This window comes from Lolium rigidum, chromosome 3 (assembly GCF_022539505.1).
Source record: "Lolium rigidum isolate FL_2022 chromosome 3, APGP_CSIRO_Lrig_0.1, whole genome shotgun sequence".
NCBI lineage: Eukaryota > Viridiplantae > Streptophyta > Magnoliopsida > Poales > Poaceae > Lolium > Lolium rigidum.
This window is the reverse complement of record NC_061510.1, coordinates 131,268,862-131,287,429: the sequence shown is the minus strand read 5'-3', so window position 1 is coordinate 131,287,429 and position 18,568 is coordinate 131,268,862. Positions and strand designations below refer to the sequence as shown.

Genomic DNA, 18,568 nt, shown 5'->3' with positions numbered 1-18,568 from the left:
TGTTTTCGTTATTTTTGTTTCGGGTTGAGATTTTGGGTGATTGTGAGATGTATCAGTGACAATCTATTTTTTAGATTGTTTAATAGCCTGTGTAAAATATCCTTTTCTTAAAAAAAATGGCCAGAGCATAGAGGTCAGGAGTCAAAACCACTTTCCAAGTTTGGGCTCGCTTCGCCAGTCTCACACTCTGACCCGCGAAAGGTTTTTTCCTTTGCAAACTTGCAATGCTGCTCGCTCAGCTCCCCCGAAAGAAAAAAAAAACTTCTAACCCTAGCTCTGCCTCCGCCGCCCCGCGTCTCTCCCCTCTCTCCCCGGCGGCAAATCGGGGACAACAGTCGGCGGCGACAAATCGGGGACAGCGGGCGGCGCGGCGGCGGGGTGGCGGATCGACCTCGGTCGGCGACGGAGGCTCGGGTAGGTACCTACTCCTCTCCTCTCTCTGTCTCAGTGGGAGCAGGGAGCCTCTTCGCTCGCCTCTCCGTCTCGCCGGCGCAGGGAACCTCCTCCGTCCTCTCTAACCCCACTTTCTCCATCTCCTGCAGGGAACGGCGACCTGCGGGGTACCCGAGCGTGCTGGGCCACGGCGGGGTGAGGTTGCGCGGGGCGGCGGCCTGATTTGGCACCCTTCAAATCAAGCTGTCCTTAGCGGCCTCTCCCCTCCAGTGCGAAGGATTCGGAGGAAACTTGGCGTGCTCTCCGCGCCGGCGGTCGGGACACACAGGTTGGTTCTTCTATCTCCGCCACTCTGCGCTTAGGGTCTCATTTATGAATCTAGGGTTTCGAACCAACCGGTTCCTTAAGGCATGCTAATTGGCTTGTTGGCACATCTCGGGTAGCTCCCTCGATTATGATTGGATAATCGGGCGTCTATCCTCGCAAAATTGGATCTTGTAGCTTTGTGCTGAGGAATTGTGTCTTTTGTATGTTGGCATGTCTTGGTGTACAATTGGGCGTCTACCCTTGCATTACTTTATTGGATTGAATATAATGTGTTACTACCTTAGTAGTATGCTAAAACGGCATATATTGTGGAACATAGTGATATTTCAATATGGGAACTTTCACGCAAGCGCTCCCTTGCGTGATGAGATGTGCACTGCTTGTCAGCTGCGTGGACGCTCTGCATGATTCATTGGTTCACAACGTGACTTGGTGTGTATGTGCACTCGTGTTGGCTTAGCAGGCTGGCCGTCACACACCTGCAAGTTAGCGCCATGTCTTGCTGTATCGCTTCCCTAAGCTTTCTAGCGTTGCGCCATATCGCTTTCCTAAGTTTATTATTCTACTCAAGGGAACTATGCTCAAAACAAAACCTCGCGATCTAAACACGTATACTGCTGACAGAAAACAACGTACCCAATGTACTGATACTAACAAGCTTGGTTAAGTATGAGGCCATCGCACATGGCATCTGTGCTAGCTATCTTGCTATATCTGTCCATCATTTGCAAAGCTCATTGTTGTACAATTTTTTCAACCAGACATACTTTAGTTTATTATTATTGCAATTTGGTACTTACTCTATCAAGCCTCTACTCATGCTGTTTCAAATAGGGCTAAAATTTGCGCTGAAAAGTAGTTTGCTTACAACTTAATTTGAAGCATTCCAAAGATATGTATTTGTCCTTTTCCTTGTTTATTTTTTCTGTTGCTGGAGTTTAAATTGTTTATAATTGTTGACTGTTGCTGTAAGCATTAGTAAAGTTTGATTTGATGGACTTCAGAATTAAATATTGATGCAAGCAAGGCGAGTTCAAAATTTGTTGTTTGGTGGTACTAAAGGGATGTTTTTGTGCCATCAAATTTGAAACATTGAATCAGTAGCATATGTTTTGTTGGTTTCAGAAAAAAAATGTTGTGTTTTGTCAATAACAGAATAAGAGTACTTTGGACAGGCATTTCTTATCAACTTCTGGTTATATTCGCATTGCCTTGTGCAATCCCTGTCCACATGTGGTAAATACTTATACTTGCCCCTTAGGAACAAATGGCTAAAAAGGAAATTTGTCGGGATGGAATGTTGAGTTGCCTTTGTTTGCAAAATAATATGAATATTGTTGCCCGTAAAATATTTGATGCTTATCTGCTCATAACCTTAGCTTGAAAATATGAGCTAACTTTTTGAATGAAGTATGCAAGAATACATGAGGTATATCTTAAAAAAAAGCATAGGATACACCTCAATAATTCATATTGAAATATATCCCCCGCCCTTCTCCATCATTTTGGACTTTTGGCTGAACTTGTCTGTGTATCCAGTTCAATGTGGTATCAGAGGCAAGAGGTCTCAAGTCCAAAACCCGCCCAGCACACTATTTAATAAAAAGAGTTGCAGGCTTCATCGATCCCACATCTAAGGCGTGATAGAGCCTAGACTCGAGGGGCAGTGTTGAAATATATTTCCCGCCTTTCTCCATCAGTTTATACTTTTGAGTGAACTAGTTGGTGTATCCAATTCAATAATTCTTACTTCCATAGTACAGTTACTGTATTTACTAGGATTGGTTTTCTTGTAGTACGTTATGTGTCTAGCTGGGGCAGATTAGGGAGGCATTAACTCTGTCTTTCCTGCACTCATGTTGTCTTCCCCATTCAGACTTCTTACTTTCCTCTTTCCAAATATAAGGGATCTACTGACCACTGATTGTCTGTATGAGCAGCTAGTGTTGTTATTTCATAGATAGATTTTAATTTGATCGATACTGCCATAAGTTTTGTTCAACTAGATAAATAATAAGCAACTCTTGTTAAAATGGATAGTGCATGATCAGTTCCCGTTGTTGCTAGTCTGTTTGTTTTTACTGGCCTGCATGCAATTTTATCCAGGCATGTTAAGCAGCTTGCTCCTGACTGAATATTATGTTTCCAGCCCTGACTGAGAAAATGTGCTGTGTCATGTGTGCCTATCGGAGAGTGCATCACCAGTCCTGAACTTATTGGTCCTTTGTGAAGTCCAGATAGTAAGAATTCTAACCAGACACAATGACCACACAAGCTTGTAAGAGGAGGAGGTCAGTTTGCATCAGCAGCGGATCCGAAGATTCGGGTACAGATTCAGAGGTTGAGGAAAGTAGACTGTCTAAAAAATCTGGGATGGTGTCAATTTCTTCATGTGAGCACCGGCCATCCTCTAGCAACAAGGCTGAAAGCATGAATGTTATTAAGACAAGGGCGTGTAGAAATATTCTGGGGAAGCTCATGGCTCACCCAGGTGGTTGGCTCTTTCATCAACCGGTTGACCCAGTCCTATTTGGGATTCCTGATTACTTTGATGTTATCCGTAATCCTATGGACTTGGGCACTGTTAAGAAGAAACTCACAAACAAGTGTTACTTTAGCACTGATGATTTTGCAGCAGATGTGAGGTTAACTTTTTCGAACGCAATGAAGTATAATCCTCCCGGAAATCAGGTTCACTCAGTAGCTGAACAGCTAAATATAATGTTCGATTCAGAATGGAAACTGTATGAAAGAAAATGGAGCGACAGAAATCTGGTGCTAGGGCAGCTGCAGATGAAGGTAATTAAGGGTCGTGCTCCTGTAAATTCAAAGCCAGTGATTTCTAGAGGGCTGGTCTCATGCTCGAATTCAATGGCAAAGAAGACATTGACAGATGCAATATCTTCCAAAGTAAGACCACTTAAGACCTTTGGTTCACTTAATGATATGTTAACTTTGTCCTTTTAACAGCAATATAGTTTTAATTTACTGCTATATGGTCTGTGCGCAGGTAAAAATTAAGTTTTCTGTGCGGGGCTCAGGGCAGACCTTGTCCAAAGGTGATATTGGTGTGACTTCTTTCATTATGTGCCACAAACTTTTCTGGACAACACTCCTCTGTCATGATTATTGACATTTTCTTTCCTATATTTTTCATTCAGATGCACCTTTTCAAGCAACTGGTAGCAGAAACAGCTCTTTAAATATTTCCATCCCTTGCACCAAGGTTTTTGCAATGAGTTCCCTTGTTTATATTCGATGTATTTCTATCTTAGTGTTATAGCACATCACTAATGAAGCAAATTCCGAGTTGCCCTCCTAAACCTTGTATTCTGTCTTCAGGAGAGTGCTAAAATATCAAAGGTGCGGCCGAGTAAGGACAGCTCTCAGTCAAATGGTATGCGGATGAAGTTGACATAATTTTGTTTAAGCTTATCCAAGCTTACTAATGCACTTATTTGCTATCTTAGGAAATGGATCTCGGTCTTGCAGAGACACTTCTACTTCGCCTCTTGCTTCATATGGACTAGGTTCTTTTGGCCTTTTCTCTTTTTATTTCATGTTTGTTGCATCTGGTTATTGTTCAATTCCTTGTGTTGATAAGTAACAGTTAGGAACTTAGGAGAGTCTTATTGCCATATAGGTGTTTGCTAATTTACTGCTTTTCTGATGTGAATTTTAGGAGATGGAAGTTATTTACATGATGAACCTTTGTCACCAACCAAAGCCCTCCGTGCAGCAATGCTAAAGAGTCGTTTTGCTGGAACAATCGTGAAGGCACAGCAAAAGGCACTTCTGGACCATGTAATGTTTCTAACATACATGCTAAACTGTGTACATTGCAATTATGCTACTTGCTTGTAGTCTGGAGGTCTTCCTCTGCACTCATGCAGCTGTAGGTGACATGCTGTTTTGATCTCCTAGGGACAGCAAATAGACCCTGCAAAATTACAGATGGAAAAGGAAAGGCTGGAAAAAAGGCAGCAAGAAGGTAATAACTAGCCCTGAGCTTCTAATGGACTATTATGTTTAGGCTTGGAACTTGGATATGTTATGTTGTCTGCCAGTACTGTGATAGGTAAGTATCATATATGTGTACTGAGCTCTCTCGTACCCAAAATAAGATGCACTTATTTGAATTTGCAAGCTTTGATAATTTTTGATGTTAAAAATGGGCCTGAGAAGTCTCAAGAAACAACTCTTCAGAATATAGTACTGCATACTGGCATGGTACATTTCAACCTAATATTCGAGCTAATTTGGATTGATTTGTTACCATTCGGAACTGGCTAGGAATTGTCCTTCACATGTTATGGAAATGAGCTATATGCCATAAACCTTTTCTGCTTCTAAATGGGATGTTGGCCACCATTTTTGTTCTGAAAGTAGTTTTGCTTTCGCTCGAAAACATCCTTGTGGAATGGTTTAACTTTGTTTGTAGTTACCTATACCCTATTTTGCCATATGTTTTCATTACTAGCAGAGTGCCCATCATTGCAACATTGTATCATTACCATGATATCAGACATATTATTGCAAGTATTCAACACAACAATTGTTGAACAAACAACATTACTGTTGCAAAGAAATTACTGAGTATCAGGGACTAGTGTTGTCCTTGGTTTGATCTTTATCTGATATCGATAACAAGATGGAAAAGACAAACTGGTAAGTAAATGAAAGATAGTTGCGCATCAGTGTTAGATATCTATTAGCTATAGACAGTTATGTCTCGGTCAATTGGGCAGTCAGTTCGTAGCTTCTATCTATAAAAGGACATAACTGTCTTCTGGTTCGTTCATTAAACTTGACAACTGAGGACATAGTTATTGGAAAAGTCCCTGTTGTATGTTGATGTGTTAAGGAGATGGATGAGTTGGCTCTGTGAATTTTCCCTTGCGCATACTGTAGCATTCACTAAAAGAGTAATTTTTACGTGATTGTGAGTACTAGGGGGGGCATTATGTTTTGATTCTGGGCAGCATGAATTCCTTGAAAATTGAGACGAAAACTCTAGGTCTGAATGGCTTAGGATATTGGGTTATGTCATTGCTGTGATTGCTGACCTTCCACGGTGTCCTCATCCAATTTTTTTATTCTTCGCCACAGAGAAAGAAAGGATTGAGGCCCAGGTCAAGGCTGCTGAAGCCGCTGCACAGTTCAAGTTCGATGAAGAAATGAGGATGAAGAGGGAGCGGGAAAGAAAGGCAGCACGCCTGGCACTACACATGGTACTGGATGCTTGTCATCTTCTGACCAGCATGTTTCTAAGCTTCATGTTACTCAGTGGCTATTCAACCTCACCTCCTTTTGTGTAGATGAAGAAGACGGTTGATATTGACAACAGCGATTTACTAAAGGACCTTGAAAATATGAGCAAAAAGTGGGAACTGAACCCTCCTGGCAAACTGATTGTGGATTTTGTCGATGGGATGGAGCTTCCGCCTGGCCTGGGCAGCCCACTCGAGAGGCTTGGCCTTTTCATGAAGAAAGATCTTGAAGAAGAGGTCGAGCATGAAATGGAGGACAGCATATCACCCTCCATGGATGTCGATGTGGAGGATGGAGAGATTGGCTGCTGCGGCTAGCATGTCTCGTAAGCATCCATTTTTTTCTTCGACGGGGCTATAAGATTATGTGATTCTATCCTGCAACGAAGCTATGTCATAAGCGGAGTAGACAGTTCTTGTGGTTTGACGTTTGTGCGTCCAAGTCCCCCATAATGTCTCCGCCAACTCTGAAATGGAGTGATTAGACTTTCTGGCTGTCCGGAACAATATGATGGCAATGCATGCTGTAGGTGTTCAGAGTCTATTTATAGTGAATTCCTTGTACGACCATCCTGTAAAAACAATTGAGAGAAAAAATATTAGTGAAATGCCAGTATATACACATTTTAGTTGCCGTTGAAGATGGATGCTTTCCGACCTCTTTGTCCAGTGGAATGGTTCTTCTCTATTTGTAATGAAATGCACCCTGCCAAAGTGTCAATGCCCATCAACCCATGAGGCTGTTGAGGGCTTTTCCATGCTCGAAAGGTATAACGGCTTGGGTTTGCACTTTGTAGCAGACCTAACATGCACAAGTAGTGTACAAATAGCAGCTCAGTGTACAAACAAACAACAAAGTGGCTGTAGTTTAGTGGTGAGAATTCCACGTTGTGGCCGTGGAGACCTGGGCTCGAATCCCAGCAGCCACATATTGGTTTTTGAACTTTTTTTTCACTTTAGACCATTCCTTTTTTTAATTTTATTTTTCTTATGCAAATATTAGATCACAACATTGGCGATCACGTGTTTAATGCTAGAATGACAAGGGTTGCTCTGCGTGTTCGTTGGTTTGGCTTCGGCGTGTTCGTTGGTTTGGCTTCGGCGCACTGATCAATCCAGGCAATGGCAAGGGTTGCCGACCCTACAAAACCTGGAGGTCCAGCAGGTGTTCCAAAGCCTCGCTCTATTCACGGCTAGGGACGGTGCTAGTACTCTTTTCTAGCGTGATCTATTGGCTTTTGACCTTTTTCACTTTAGACATTCCTTCTTTTAATTTTATTCTTCTTATGCAAATATTAGATCACAACATTGGCGATCACGTGTTTAATGCTAGAATGACAAGGGTTGCTCTGCGTGTTCGTTGGTTTGGCTCCGGCGCACTAATAAATCCAGGCCATGGCAAGGGTAGCTGATACGTTGCAAAACATATTCATGTCATATGTTATTTGTGATCTTGCATGCTCTCCGTTGCTAGTAGATACTCTGGCCAAGTAGATGCTTGTGATGTTGGAGATATGCCCAAGAGGCAATAATAAAGTGGTTATTATAATATCTTTGTGTTTATGATAAATGTTTATATACCATGCTATAATTGTATTAACTGAAACATTGATACATGTGTGTTATGTAAACAACAAGGAGTCCCTAGTAAGCCTCTTGTATAACTAGCTTGTTGATTAATAGATGATCATGGTTTCGTGATCATGAACATTGGATGTTATTAATAACAAGGTTATGTCATTAGTTGAATGATATAATGGACACACACCCAAATGAGCGTAGCATAAGATCAAGTCATTAAGTTCATTTGCTATAAGCTTTCAATACATAGTTGTCTTAATCCTTCGACCATGAGATCATGTAAATCACTTACACCGAAAGGGTACTTTGATTACATCAAACGTCATTGCGTAAATGGGTGACAATAAAGGTGGGATTAAGTATTTGGAAAGTGTGAGTTGAGGCATATGGATCAACAGTGGGATTTGTCCATCCTGATGACGGATAGATATACTCTGGGCCCTCTCGGTGGAATGTCATCTAATTAGCTTGCAAGCATATGAATAGTTCATGAGAGATCACATACCACGGTACGAGTAAAGAGTACTTGTCGGTAACGAGGTTGAACAAGGTATGGAGATACCGATGATCAAACCTCGGACAAGTAAAATATCGCGAGACAAAGGGAATTGGCATCGTATGTAAATGGTTCAATCGATCACTAAGTCATCGTTGAATATGTGGGAGCCATTATGGATCTCCGGATCCCGCTATTGGTTATTGCTCGGAGAGGAGTCTCGACCATGTCTGCATAGTTCGCGAACCGTAGGGTGACGCGCTTAAGGTTCGATGTCGCATAAGTAGATTCGGAATATGAGTTGGAGTCCGAAGTTTTTGTTCGGAGTCTCGGATGGGATCCAGGACATCACGAGGAGGCCCGGAATTGTCCGGAGAATAAGATTCATATATGGGAAGTCAATTTCCGGGATTCGGGAAAAGTCCGGTGTTTTGACCGGAGCTTCTAGAAGGTTCTAGAGGGCCACCAGTGGGCCCACCACCCCGGGAGAGGCCACATAGGCGCCACATGGCATAGTGGGTCCTACCCACCATGACATGTGGGCCTAGGCCGGCCCCTTAGAGATAAGATCTATCTCTAGTTTAAATGGTTTAAATCTAGAGATAAGATCTATCTCCTAAAATAAATGGTTTAAATTAGGAGATAAGGGGGAAAACTTGGGGGAGGAGTTTGCCCCCCATGTGGCCGGCCAAAGAGGGTTGGTGGGCCCTAGGCGAAACCCTAGGCCGACCCCCCACCTATATAAAGAGGGGAGGGGGTGGCCGGCCAAGCCCCCACACCATTGCCTCCTCCTCTGGCCGCCTCCCTCCACCATACGCTGTCCGGGCTTAGGCGAAGCCCTGCAGTTTTCTTCCTCCACCACCACCACCACGCCGTCGTGCTCGCCGGACATTGGAGGAGATCTACCACACCTCCGCTGCCCGCCGGAACGGGAGAGGAAGGAGCTTCATCGACACCGTACGTGCGACCGAGTACGGAAGTGCTGCCGGATTGCAGCACCGGGGACGATCGTCTACACCAACAACGAGATTAATCTCGTAGGCTTTGGAATCTTCGAGGGTTAGTCTCATATCCTTCTCGTTGCTTAGATCTAGTAGATTGGATCTTGGGTGTTCCATAGATTAGATCTGTTGGTTTTATTCGCTTTGCGGTAGGAAAATTTTTGTTTTCTATGCAACGAACCCCATCAGTGGTATCAGAGCCACGTCTATGCATAGATCTCGTTGCACGAGTAGAACACAATGGTTTGTGGGCGGTGATGCTTTTGTTGCTTTAGTTTGTGTACTTTGCTTCTTGCGGGATGGTGGGATGAAGCGGCCCGGGCTAACTTTACATGACCGCGTCTCATGAGACTTGCTCCACGCTTGACATGCAACTTGTATTGCATAAGTGGCTTTGCGGGTGTCTGTCTCTCCCACCATAGTGAAGATTGTAATTTGCACTTCTATTGTCAACACTAGTATCACCGTTGTGGTTCATGTTCGTAGGTAGATTGGATCTTACTCGAAAACCCTAAACCACGTAAAAGATGCGAACCAAATTAGAGGCGTCTAACTTGTTTTTGCAGGGTTTGGTGATGTGATATGGCCATAATGTGATGATGATTATATTCGATGTATGAGATGTTCATTGATGTATTATGGCAACCAGCGAGAGCCTAATGGTTGTCTTTAATTTTTGTTAAAGACACTGCGTGTTTATTCATCATGTAATAGCTTTATTCCAAGTAGTTGTTATAGTAGCTATAAGTGATGGACAACCATGAAGCGGCGCCACTGACCTTGACGCCATGCTGGTGATGATGGAGATCATGTCCGTGCTTTGGAGATGGAGATCAAAAGCACAAGAAGAAAGGCCATATCATATCACACATTATGAATTGCATGTGATGTTAATCCTTTTATGCATCTTATTTTGCTTAGATCGCGACGGTAGCATTATAAGATGATCCCTCTCACTAAATATCAAGATAATAAAGTGTTCATCCTTAGTATGCACCGTTGCTAAGACTTGTCGTTTCGAAGCATCTCGTGATGATCGGGTGTGATAGACTCTACATGTGCATACAACGGGTGCAAGCCGGATTTGCTCACGCGGATACTAAGGTTGCCTTGACGAGCCTAGCATGTACAGACATGGTCTCGGAACACGGGATACCGAAAGGTAGAGCATGAGTCATATGAATGATATGATGAACACTTTGAGTGTTCGCCTTTGAAACTACATCTTTTCTCGTGAAGATCGGACTTGGTGTAGTGGATTTGGTTCGTGTAATCACTAAGACAATGCGAGGGATGTTGTTTTGAGTGGGAGTTCACCTAGTTAATTTAAGAATTAAAACTGAACTCATTTTATCATAAACTTAGTCTAAACTCTTTGCAAATATGTTGTAGATCATGGCGCCCCCCTCCATCAATTTTAGACAGTTCCTAGAGAAAGAAAAGCTTAAGGGCAATGGTAGCAACTTCACTGACTGGTCCCGTCATGTGAGGATTTTCCTCACTGGCGTGAGCATGAAATATGTGCTCGAAGCACCGCTAGGTCCCCCACCACCTCCTGCAGTGTCCGAGGACATAAAGAATGTTTATGAGACTCGGGTAACTCGGTACTCCGAAATTCAGTGTGCCATCTTGTGCACTTTAGAGGCGTAGCTCCAAAAGCGTTTTGAGCACCACGACCCATGTGAGATGATGCGTGAGCTCAAACTTATCTTTGAGACTCATGCAGCCGTGGAGAGCTATGAGGCCTCGAAACAGTTCTTTAACTGCATGATGGAAGAGGGCAGCTCCGTTAGTGAGCACATGTTCGCCATGTCCGGACATGCGAAGAAGCTCAGTGACTTGGGGATTGTGATCCCTAACAAGCTGGGTATTCATCGTGTCCTCCAATCACCGCCACCAAGTTACAAGAACTTCGTGATGAACTACAACATGCGGAACATGAACAAAGAGTTACCCGAACTCTTCTCCATGCTCGAAGTCCGCCGAAGTAGAAATAAAGAAGGAGAACCAAGTGTTGATGGTCAACAAGACCACCGAGCTTCAAGAAGCGGGGCAAGCCTAACAAGGGCAACTTCAAGAAGGGCGGCAAGAAAGTTGCGGCGCCTCCCGAGAAGCCTAAGGCTGGTCCTAAGCCCGAGACCGTGTGCTACTACCGCCGGGGAAGGGGCACCGGAAGCGGAACCGCACCAAATACTTGGCCGATCCGAAGAGCGGCCACGCCAAGAAGAAAGGTATATTTGATATACATGTTATAGATGTCTATCTTACTCGGTTCTCGTAGTAGTGCCTGGGTATTTGATACTGGTTCGGTTGCTCACATTTGTAACTCGAAACAGGAACTGCGGAATAAACGAAGCCTGGCAAGGGACGAGGTGACGATGCGCGTTGGAAATGGATCCAAGGTCGATGTGATCGCCGTCGGCATGCTCCCCCACATCTACCTTCGGGATTAGTTTTAAACCTTAATAATTGTTATTTGGTACTGCGTTGAGCATGAACATTATATCCGGATCTTGTTTAATGCAAGACGGTTATTCGTTTAAGTCCGAGAATAATGGTTGTTCGATTTATATGAGTAATGTCTTTTATGGCCATGCACCCGAGATGAATGGTTTATTCTTGTTAAATCTCGATAGTAGTGATACACATGTTCATAACATTGATGCTAAGCGAATTAAATTGAATGATAATTCTACTTGTATGTGGTACTCGTCGTCTTGGTCATATTGGAGTGAAGCGCATGAAGAAACTCCATTCCGATGGACTTCTTGAGTCACTTGACTTTGAGTCACTTGACAGATGCGAAGCATGTCTAATGGGAAAAATGACTAAGACTCCATTTTCTCGGCACAATGGAGCGAGCTACGGACTTATTGGAAATCATACATACCGATGTGTGCGGACCAATGAGTGTAGCATCGCGCGGTGGTTATCGTTATGTTCTAACCTTCACGGATGATCCGAGTAGATATGGGTATATTTACTTTATGAAACACAAGTCCGAGACTTTTGAGAAGTTCAAGGAATTCCAAAGTGAAGTAGAAAATCAGCGTAACAAGAAGATTAAGTTTCTGCGTTCTGATCGCGGAGGCGAATATCTGAGTTATGAGTTTGGCATGCATTTAAAGAAATGCGGAATACTTTCACAGTTGACACCGCCGGGAACACCACAGCGCAATGGTGTGTCCGAACGTCGTAATCGAACTCTTTTAGATATGGTTCGTTCTATGATGTCTCTTACCGATTTGCCACTATCGTTTTGGGGTTATGCTTTAGAGACAGCCGCATTCACTTTAAATAGGGCACCATCTAAATCCGTTGAAACGACACCGTATGAATTATGGTTTGGGAAGAAACCTAAGCTAGAACCCAAAGCGGAGAAATGCGTCTTCATAGGATACCCTAAAGAAACAATTGGGTATACTTTCTATCACAGATCCGAAGGCAAAATCTTTGTTGCCAAGAACGGATCCTTTCTTGAGAAGGAGTTTCTCACTAAAGAAGTGACTGGAAGAAAAGTAGAACTCGATGAGGTTGATGAACCTTCTCTCATATATCAGAGTAGCGCAGTGCCGGAAGAAGTTCCTGTGCAGCCTACACCGATAGGAGAGGAAGCAAACGATGATGATCATGAAACTTCGAACGAGGAAGCTACTGGACCTCGCAGATCGGCGAGGGAACGTACCACTCCTGGTTGGTATGATCCCTGTCTGAATGTCATGATTGTGGACAACAATGATGAAGACCCTGCGACGTATGAAGAATCAATGATGAGCCCAGATTCCAACAAATGGCAAGAAGCCATGAAATCTGAAATGGGATCCATGTATGATAACAAAGTATGGACTTTGGTAGACTTACCCGATAGCCGCAAGGTCTGTAGAGAATAAATGGATCTTCAAGAGAAAAACAGATGCTCGATGGTAATATTATCGTCTATAAAGCTCGACTTGTCGCAAAGGGTTTCCGACAAATTCAAGGAGTTGACTACGATGAGACTTTCTCACTCGTAGCGAAGCTAAAGTCTCGTGAGGATTTTGTTAGCAATAGCTGCATTTTTCGATTATGAGATTTGGCAGATGGATGTCAAAACGGCGTTCCTTAATGGAGACATTGAGGAAGAGTTGTATATGGTACAACCCAAAGGTTTTGTTGATCCTAAAAATGTCGACAAGGTATGCAAACTTCAACGTTCCATTTATGGACTGAAGCAAGCATCCCGGAGTTGGAACCTACGCTTTGATAGAGTGATCAAAGACTTTGGTTTTATACGGACTCATGGTGAGGCCTCGTATTTACAAGAAAGTGAGTGGGAGCTCGTAGCGTTCCCGATATTATATGTAGATGACATATTATTGATTGGGAATGATATAGAACTTTTAAGCAGCATTAAAGGTTATTTGAATAAGTCTTTTTCAATGAAAGACCTTGGTGAAGCAGACATACATTTTAGGCATCAAGATTTATAGAGATAGATCAAGACGCCTAATAGGCCTTTCACAAAGTACATATCCGGACAAGATTCTCAAGAAGTTTAGAATGGATGAAAGCAAGAAAGGGTTCTTGCCTATGTTGCTGTGTAAGGTCTTGAGTAAGACTCAAGGTCCGGCTACGGCAGATGAAAGAGAAAGGATGAGCAAGATCCCCTATGCTTCGGCGGTAGGCTCTATCATGTACGCCATGCTCGTGTACTAGACCGGATATCGCACATGCTCGTTAGTTTGACCAGCGAGATATCAAAGTGATCCAGGGATGGAACACTTGGACAGCGGTCAAGAATATCCCGAAGTACTTGAAAAGGACTAAGGATATGTTTCTTTGTTATGGCGGTGACCAAGAGCTCGTTGTAACCAGTTACACCGATGCAAGTTGGAACACCGACCCCGATGACTCTAAGTCTCAATGCGGGTACGTGTTTATATTGAATGGTGCGGCGATAAGCTGGAGCGGTTCCAAGCGAGTGCACGGTGGCGAAATCTTCAACTGAATCTGAATATATAGCGGAGGCTTCATCGGAAGCGGTATGGATGAAGAGGTTCATTGTTGAGCTTGGTGTGGTTCCTAGTGCATTGGACCCGCTAGTCATTTATTGTGACAACACGGGTGCCATCGCCAATGCAAAGGAACCAAGGTCACACAAGAAGCTGAAGCATATCAAGCTGCGTTTTCATTCGATTCGCGAGTACATCGAAGATGGTGAAGTAGAGATTTGCAAAGTACACACGGATCCGAATGTTGCGGATCCGTTGACTAAAGCTCTCCCAAGGGCAAAGCATGACCAACACCGGAATGCCATGGGTGTTAGGTACCTTACAATGTAATCTAGATTATTGACTCTAGTGCAAGCTGGGAGACTCATTGGAGATATGCCCAAGAGGCAATAATAAAGTGGTTATTATAATATCTTTGTGTTTATGATAAATGTTTATATACCATGCTATAATTGTATTAACTGAAACATTGATACATGTGTGTTATGTAAACAACAAGGAGTCCCTAGTAAGCCTCTTGTATAACTAGCTTGTTGATTAATAGATGATCATGGTTTCGTGATCATGAACATTGGATGTTATTAATAACAAGGTTATGTCATTAGTTGAATGATATAATGGACACACACCCAAATGAGCGTAGCATAAGATCAAGTCATTAAGTTCATTTGCTATAAGCTTTCAATACATAGTTGTCTTAATCCTTCGACCATGAGATCATGTAAATCACTTACATCGAAAGGGTACTTTGATTACATCAAACGTCATTGCGTAAATGGGTGACAATAAAGGTGGGATTAAGTATTTGGAAAGTGTGAGTTGAGGCATATGGATCAACGATGGGATTTGTCCATCCCGATGACGGATAGATATACTCTGGGCCCTCTCGGTGGAATGTCATCTAATTAGCTTGCAAGTATATGAATAGTTCATGAGAGATCACATACCACGGTACGAGTAAAGAGTACTTGTCGGTAACGAGGTTGAACAAGGTATGGAGATACCGATGATCAAACCTCGGACAAGTAAAATATCGCGAGACAAAGGGAATTGGCATCGTATGTAAATGGTTCAATCGATCACTAAGTCATCGTTGAATATGTGGGAGCCATTATGGATCTCCGGATCCCGCTATTGGTTATTGCTCGGAGAGGAGTCTCGACCATGTCTGCATAGTTCGCGAACCGTAGGGTGACGCGCTTAAGGTTCGATGTCGCATAAGTAGATTCGGAATATGAGTTGGAGTCCGAAGTTTTTGTTCGGAGTCTCGGATGGGATCCAGGACATCACGAGGAGGTCCGGAATTGTCCGGAGAATAAGATTCATATATGGGAAGTCAATTTCCGGGATTCGGGAAAAAGTCCGGTGTTTTGACCGGAGCTTCTAGAAGGTTCTAGAGGGCCACCAGTGGGCCCACCACCCCGGGAGAGGCCACATAGGCGCCACATGGCATAGTGGGTCCTACCCACCATGACATGTGGGCCTAGGCCGGCCCCCTTAGAGATAAGATCTATCTCTAGTTTAAATGGTTTAAATCTAGAGATAAGATCTATCTCCTAAAATAAATGGTTTAAATTAGGAGATAAGGGGGAAAACTTGGGGGAGGAGTTTGCCCCCCATGTGGCCGGCCAAAGAGGGTTGGTGGGCCCTAGGGGAAACCCTAGGCCGACCCCCACCTATATAAAGAGGGGAGGGGGTGGCCGGCCAAGCCCCCACACCATTGCCTCCTCCTCTGGCCGCCTCTCCCTCCACCATACGCTGTCCGGGCTTAGGCGAAGCCCTGCAGTTTTCTTCCTCCACCACCACCACCACGCCGTCGTGCTGCTGGACATTGGAGGAGATCTACCACACCTCCGCTGCCCGCTGGAACGGGAGAGGAAGGAGCTTCATCGACACCGTACGTGCGACCGAGTACGGAAGTGCTGCCGGATTGCAGCACCGGGGACGATCGTCTACACCAACAACGAGATTAATCTCGTAGGCTTTGGAATCTTCGATGGTTAGTCTCATATCCTTCTCGTTGCTTAGATCTAGTAGATTGGATCTTGGGTGTTCCATAGATTAGATCTGTTGGTTTTATTCGCTTTGCGGTAGGAAAATTTTTGTTTTCTATGCAACGAACCCCATCATGTGACTCCAATAGAAGGTATTTATGCTCGAAAGTAGGTTCATGTCTCTAGTTTTATGGAAGAGTGACAATAATTTCTAAGATTGTAGATGTGTTGTTGCTACTAGGGAGAAAACAACAATGTTTTATCTAAGGTTAATCTTATTGTTTACTTTACACACATTGCTTAATGCGATAATCTGTTGCTTGCAACTTAATACTGGAAGGGGTTCGGACGATAACCGGAAGGTGGATTATTAGTCATAGACGCGATTGGATTACGGTTTATGTATTATGTTGTAATCCCAAACAAATCTCATAGTAATCATCTTGTCATGTATGGTCGACATTCTGTCAATTGCCCAGCTGTAATTTGTTCACCCAACATGTTATTTATCTTTATGGAGAGACACCTCTAGTGAACTATGGACTCCGGTCTTTTTCGTTACACTGATAAATTCATCTTCATCTACTGCAATCATGTTCTGTTTACTTTCTGCAAGCACTGTTGAAAGGACGAGATATCGCCTAGAGGGGGGGGTGAATAGATGTTTTAAAAACTCTTACGGATTTGGCTTTGTAAGAATGCGGAATTAAACTAACGTTTATTTTACAAGCACAAATCCTAAATATGCTAGGATCACCTAAGTGCAACAACAACAACTAGAGCTAAGCAAGATAGGCACAAGATATATGTCGCACAAGTGATAGCAAGATATATGTACTTCAAGCACGATGTCTATCACAAGGAAAGTAAACTCGGGTATAGAAATAACCAAGCCACGCAGAGACGAATCGAAGATGTATTCCCGTGTTTCCTTCCTTTGCAAGAAGGTACGTCACGTTTGTAGAGGTGGAGGTCCCACCAAGGATTCCCCAACGCCACGAAGGCTCACCTTCTTCTCCGAGCCAAACCCACAAAGGATAATGACCTTTTCCTTATGGTTAGCTTTTCCTCCACTCCAGAGATGGCAAGCTCCAAAACCACTTCACAAGCTCCACGAAGAAGAAGCCTGGGCCTCTTCACAATCTTCCTTGAAGAGATCACCGGAGCACCAACCGCCAAGCCAACTAGGAGGTCTCCCTCCAAGAGTAACAAGCTCACGGTCTCTCACTCGAACTAATCGTGGTGGAGAGCTCAACACTATGCAATGATGCAAAGCAAGAACACTAAAGATGTTCAAATCCTTCACACTCAAATCCCACCAAAGCAACAAATGCTAGGATGAGATTGAAGAGGAAGAACAAAGGAGGAAATCAACAAATGACTCCAAGATCTAGATCCCAAGAGTCCCCCTCACTTAGAGGACAAATGGATTGGTGGAGGTTGTAGATCTAGATCTCCTCTCTTAGATCCCTCAAGAATGAGCAAGAATCATGGGAGGGAAGGGAGAGGAAGCAAGCTCAAGAGGTTCAACAATGGTGGTAAAAAACGTGCTCAAGAACCCTAGAAAACTATTGGGGAAGAAGCCCCTTTTATAGCCAAACGAAATATGGCCGTTTGGGGCAGATCTGGGAGTTTTTCGTGCAGCCAGGTCAGCAGCCTGGTCAACTAGGACAGGCACTGGGACGCCTGGCGTGAGAGCTGGTCGACCGGGCCAGGCACCGGGACGCCTGGCGTGAGAGCCGGTCCGACCGGGCGTATGACCGGACCAGGCCGGTCCAGACCGGGCCTGAGACCGGACCACGACCAGGTTTGTTCTGTTGACATACTGGACATGCCCCAGTTGACACCAGTCCAGGGGCCGGTTGAAACCGGGCCATCCGGTGGGACGGCCGGTCACGCCGGGCGAGGCACCGGGACAATCATGAAAACATGTTTTACAAAAACCATGATAACTTTTGCGTCCGGACTCCGATTTCGATGATCTTGGGCTTGTTGGAATCAGGACAACAAGCCCTACAACTTTATGCATAGAAACATCATTGTACACCCATGGAGTAAAAACCACAAGATGAATGATTTGACCTATCTATAAAAGAGACACCGGTAAAACCTCCAAGCTCGAAACCGCAATAGAAGATGCATATGGATTCCGTTTTCGATGAACTTGGGTTTGTTGTAAAGCTAGCAACAAGCTCAAGAACCTCACACAGAGAAACACCAAGAAGCAACAAGATTTATGGAATGCAAAGCATGCAAAGGGTTGAGCTCCCTAAGACGATGTGATCAAGTTACCCAACCGAAAGCCCCTCTCGATAGTGCGGCTATGTATCATATAACCCGGTCTCCCAACAACCACCTTGAGACCGGTAAAAGGAAAACCTAGCAAGGCCATACCTTTTCCTTGCACATCCCGCTTGATCTCGGTGATAGCTCTTCAAGCTCCACTCAAGCCGGAATGCCTCACTTGATCATTGTTGCTTCGTGAAGACTCACAAATGCTACCCCATACACCATG

At 44.0% G+C, this 18,568-nt stretch overlaps 1 protein-coding gene and 1 non-coding gene across 3 annotated transcripts; both read left to right on the top strand.

Moving 5' to 3' along the window:
• Positions 1–558: 558 nt before the first annotated feature.
• LOC124702341 (transcription factor GTE9-like) lies at positions 559–6,410 on the top strand. Of its 2 annotated transcripts, none has more exons than XM_047234468.1 (10): positions 559–721; positions 2,870–3,630; positions 3,731–3,788; positions 3,882–3,946; positions 4,063–4,117; positions 4,191–4,250; positions 4,403–4,524; positions 4,645–4,711; positions 5,830–5,951; positions 6,039–6,410. In XM_047234468.1, the coding sequence occupies exons 2-10, from the start codon at positions 2,983–2,985 to the stop codon at positions 6,306–6,308; spliced, it is 1,467 nt and encodes a 488-aa protein (XP_047090424.1). In that variant the 5' UTR covers positions 559–721; positions 2,870–2,982; the 3' UTR covers positions 6,309–6,410. The 2 variants fall into 2 exon arrangements, with proteins under 2 accessions (XP_047090424.1, XP_047090425.1); XM_047234469.1 differs by having other exon boundaries at positions 560–721; positions 3,731–3,779.
• A 437-nt stretch (positions 6,411–6,847) lies between these two features.
• On the top strand, positions 6,848–6,919 carry TRNAH-GUG. The gene has a single exon. It is a non-coding gene; the product is annotated as a tRNA-His (tRNA).
• Positions 6,920–18,568: the final 11,649 nt, after the last annotated feature.

Bases quoted from the DNA above. Each gene is read 5' to 3' on its own strand.
- LOC124702341 (XM_047234468.1), top strand. From the start codon at position 2,983: ATGACCACACAAGCTTGTAAGAGGAGGAGGTCAGTTTGCATCAGCAGC. The intron at 3,947-4,062 runs GTTTTTGCAATG...TTCTGTCTTCAG, and splicing joins TTTCCATCCCTTGCACCAAG to GAGAGTGCTAAAATATCAAA. The intron at 4,712-5,829 runs GTAATAACTAGC...TCTTCGCCACAG, and splicing joins GGAAAAAAGGCAGCAAGAAG to AGAAAGAAAGGATTGAGGCC.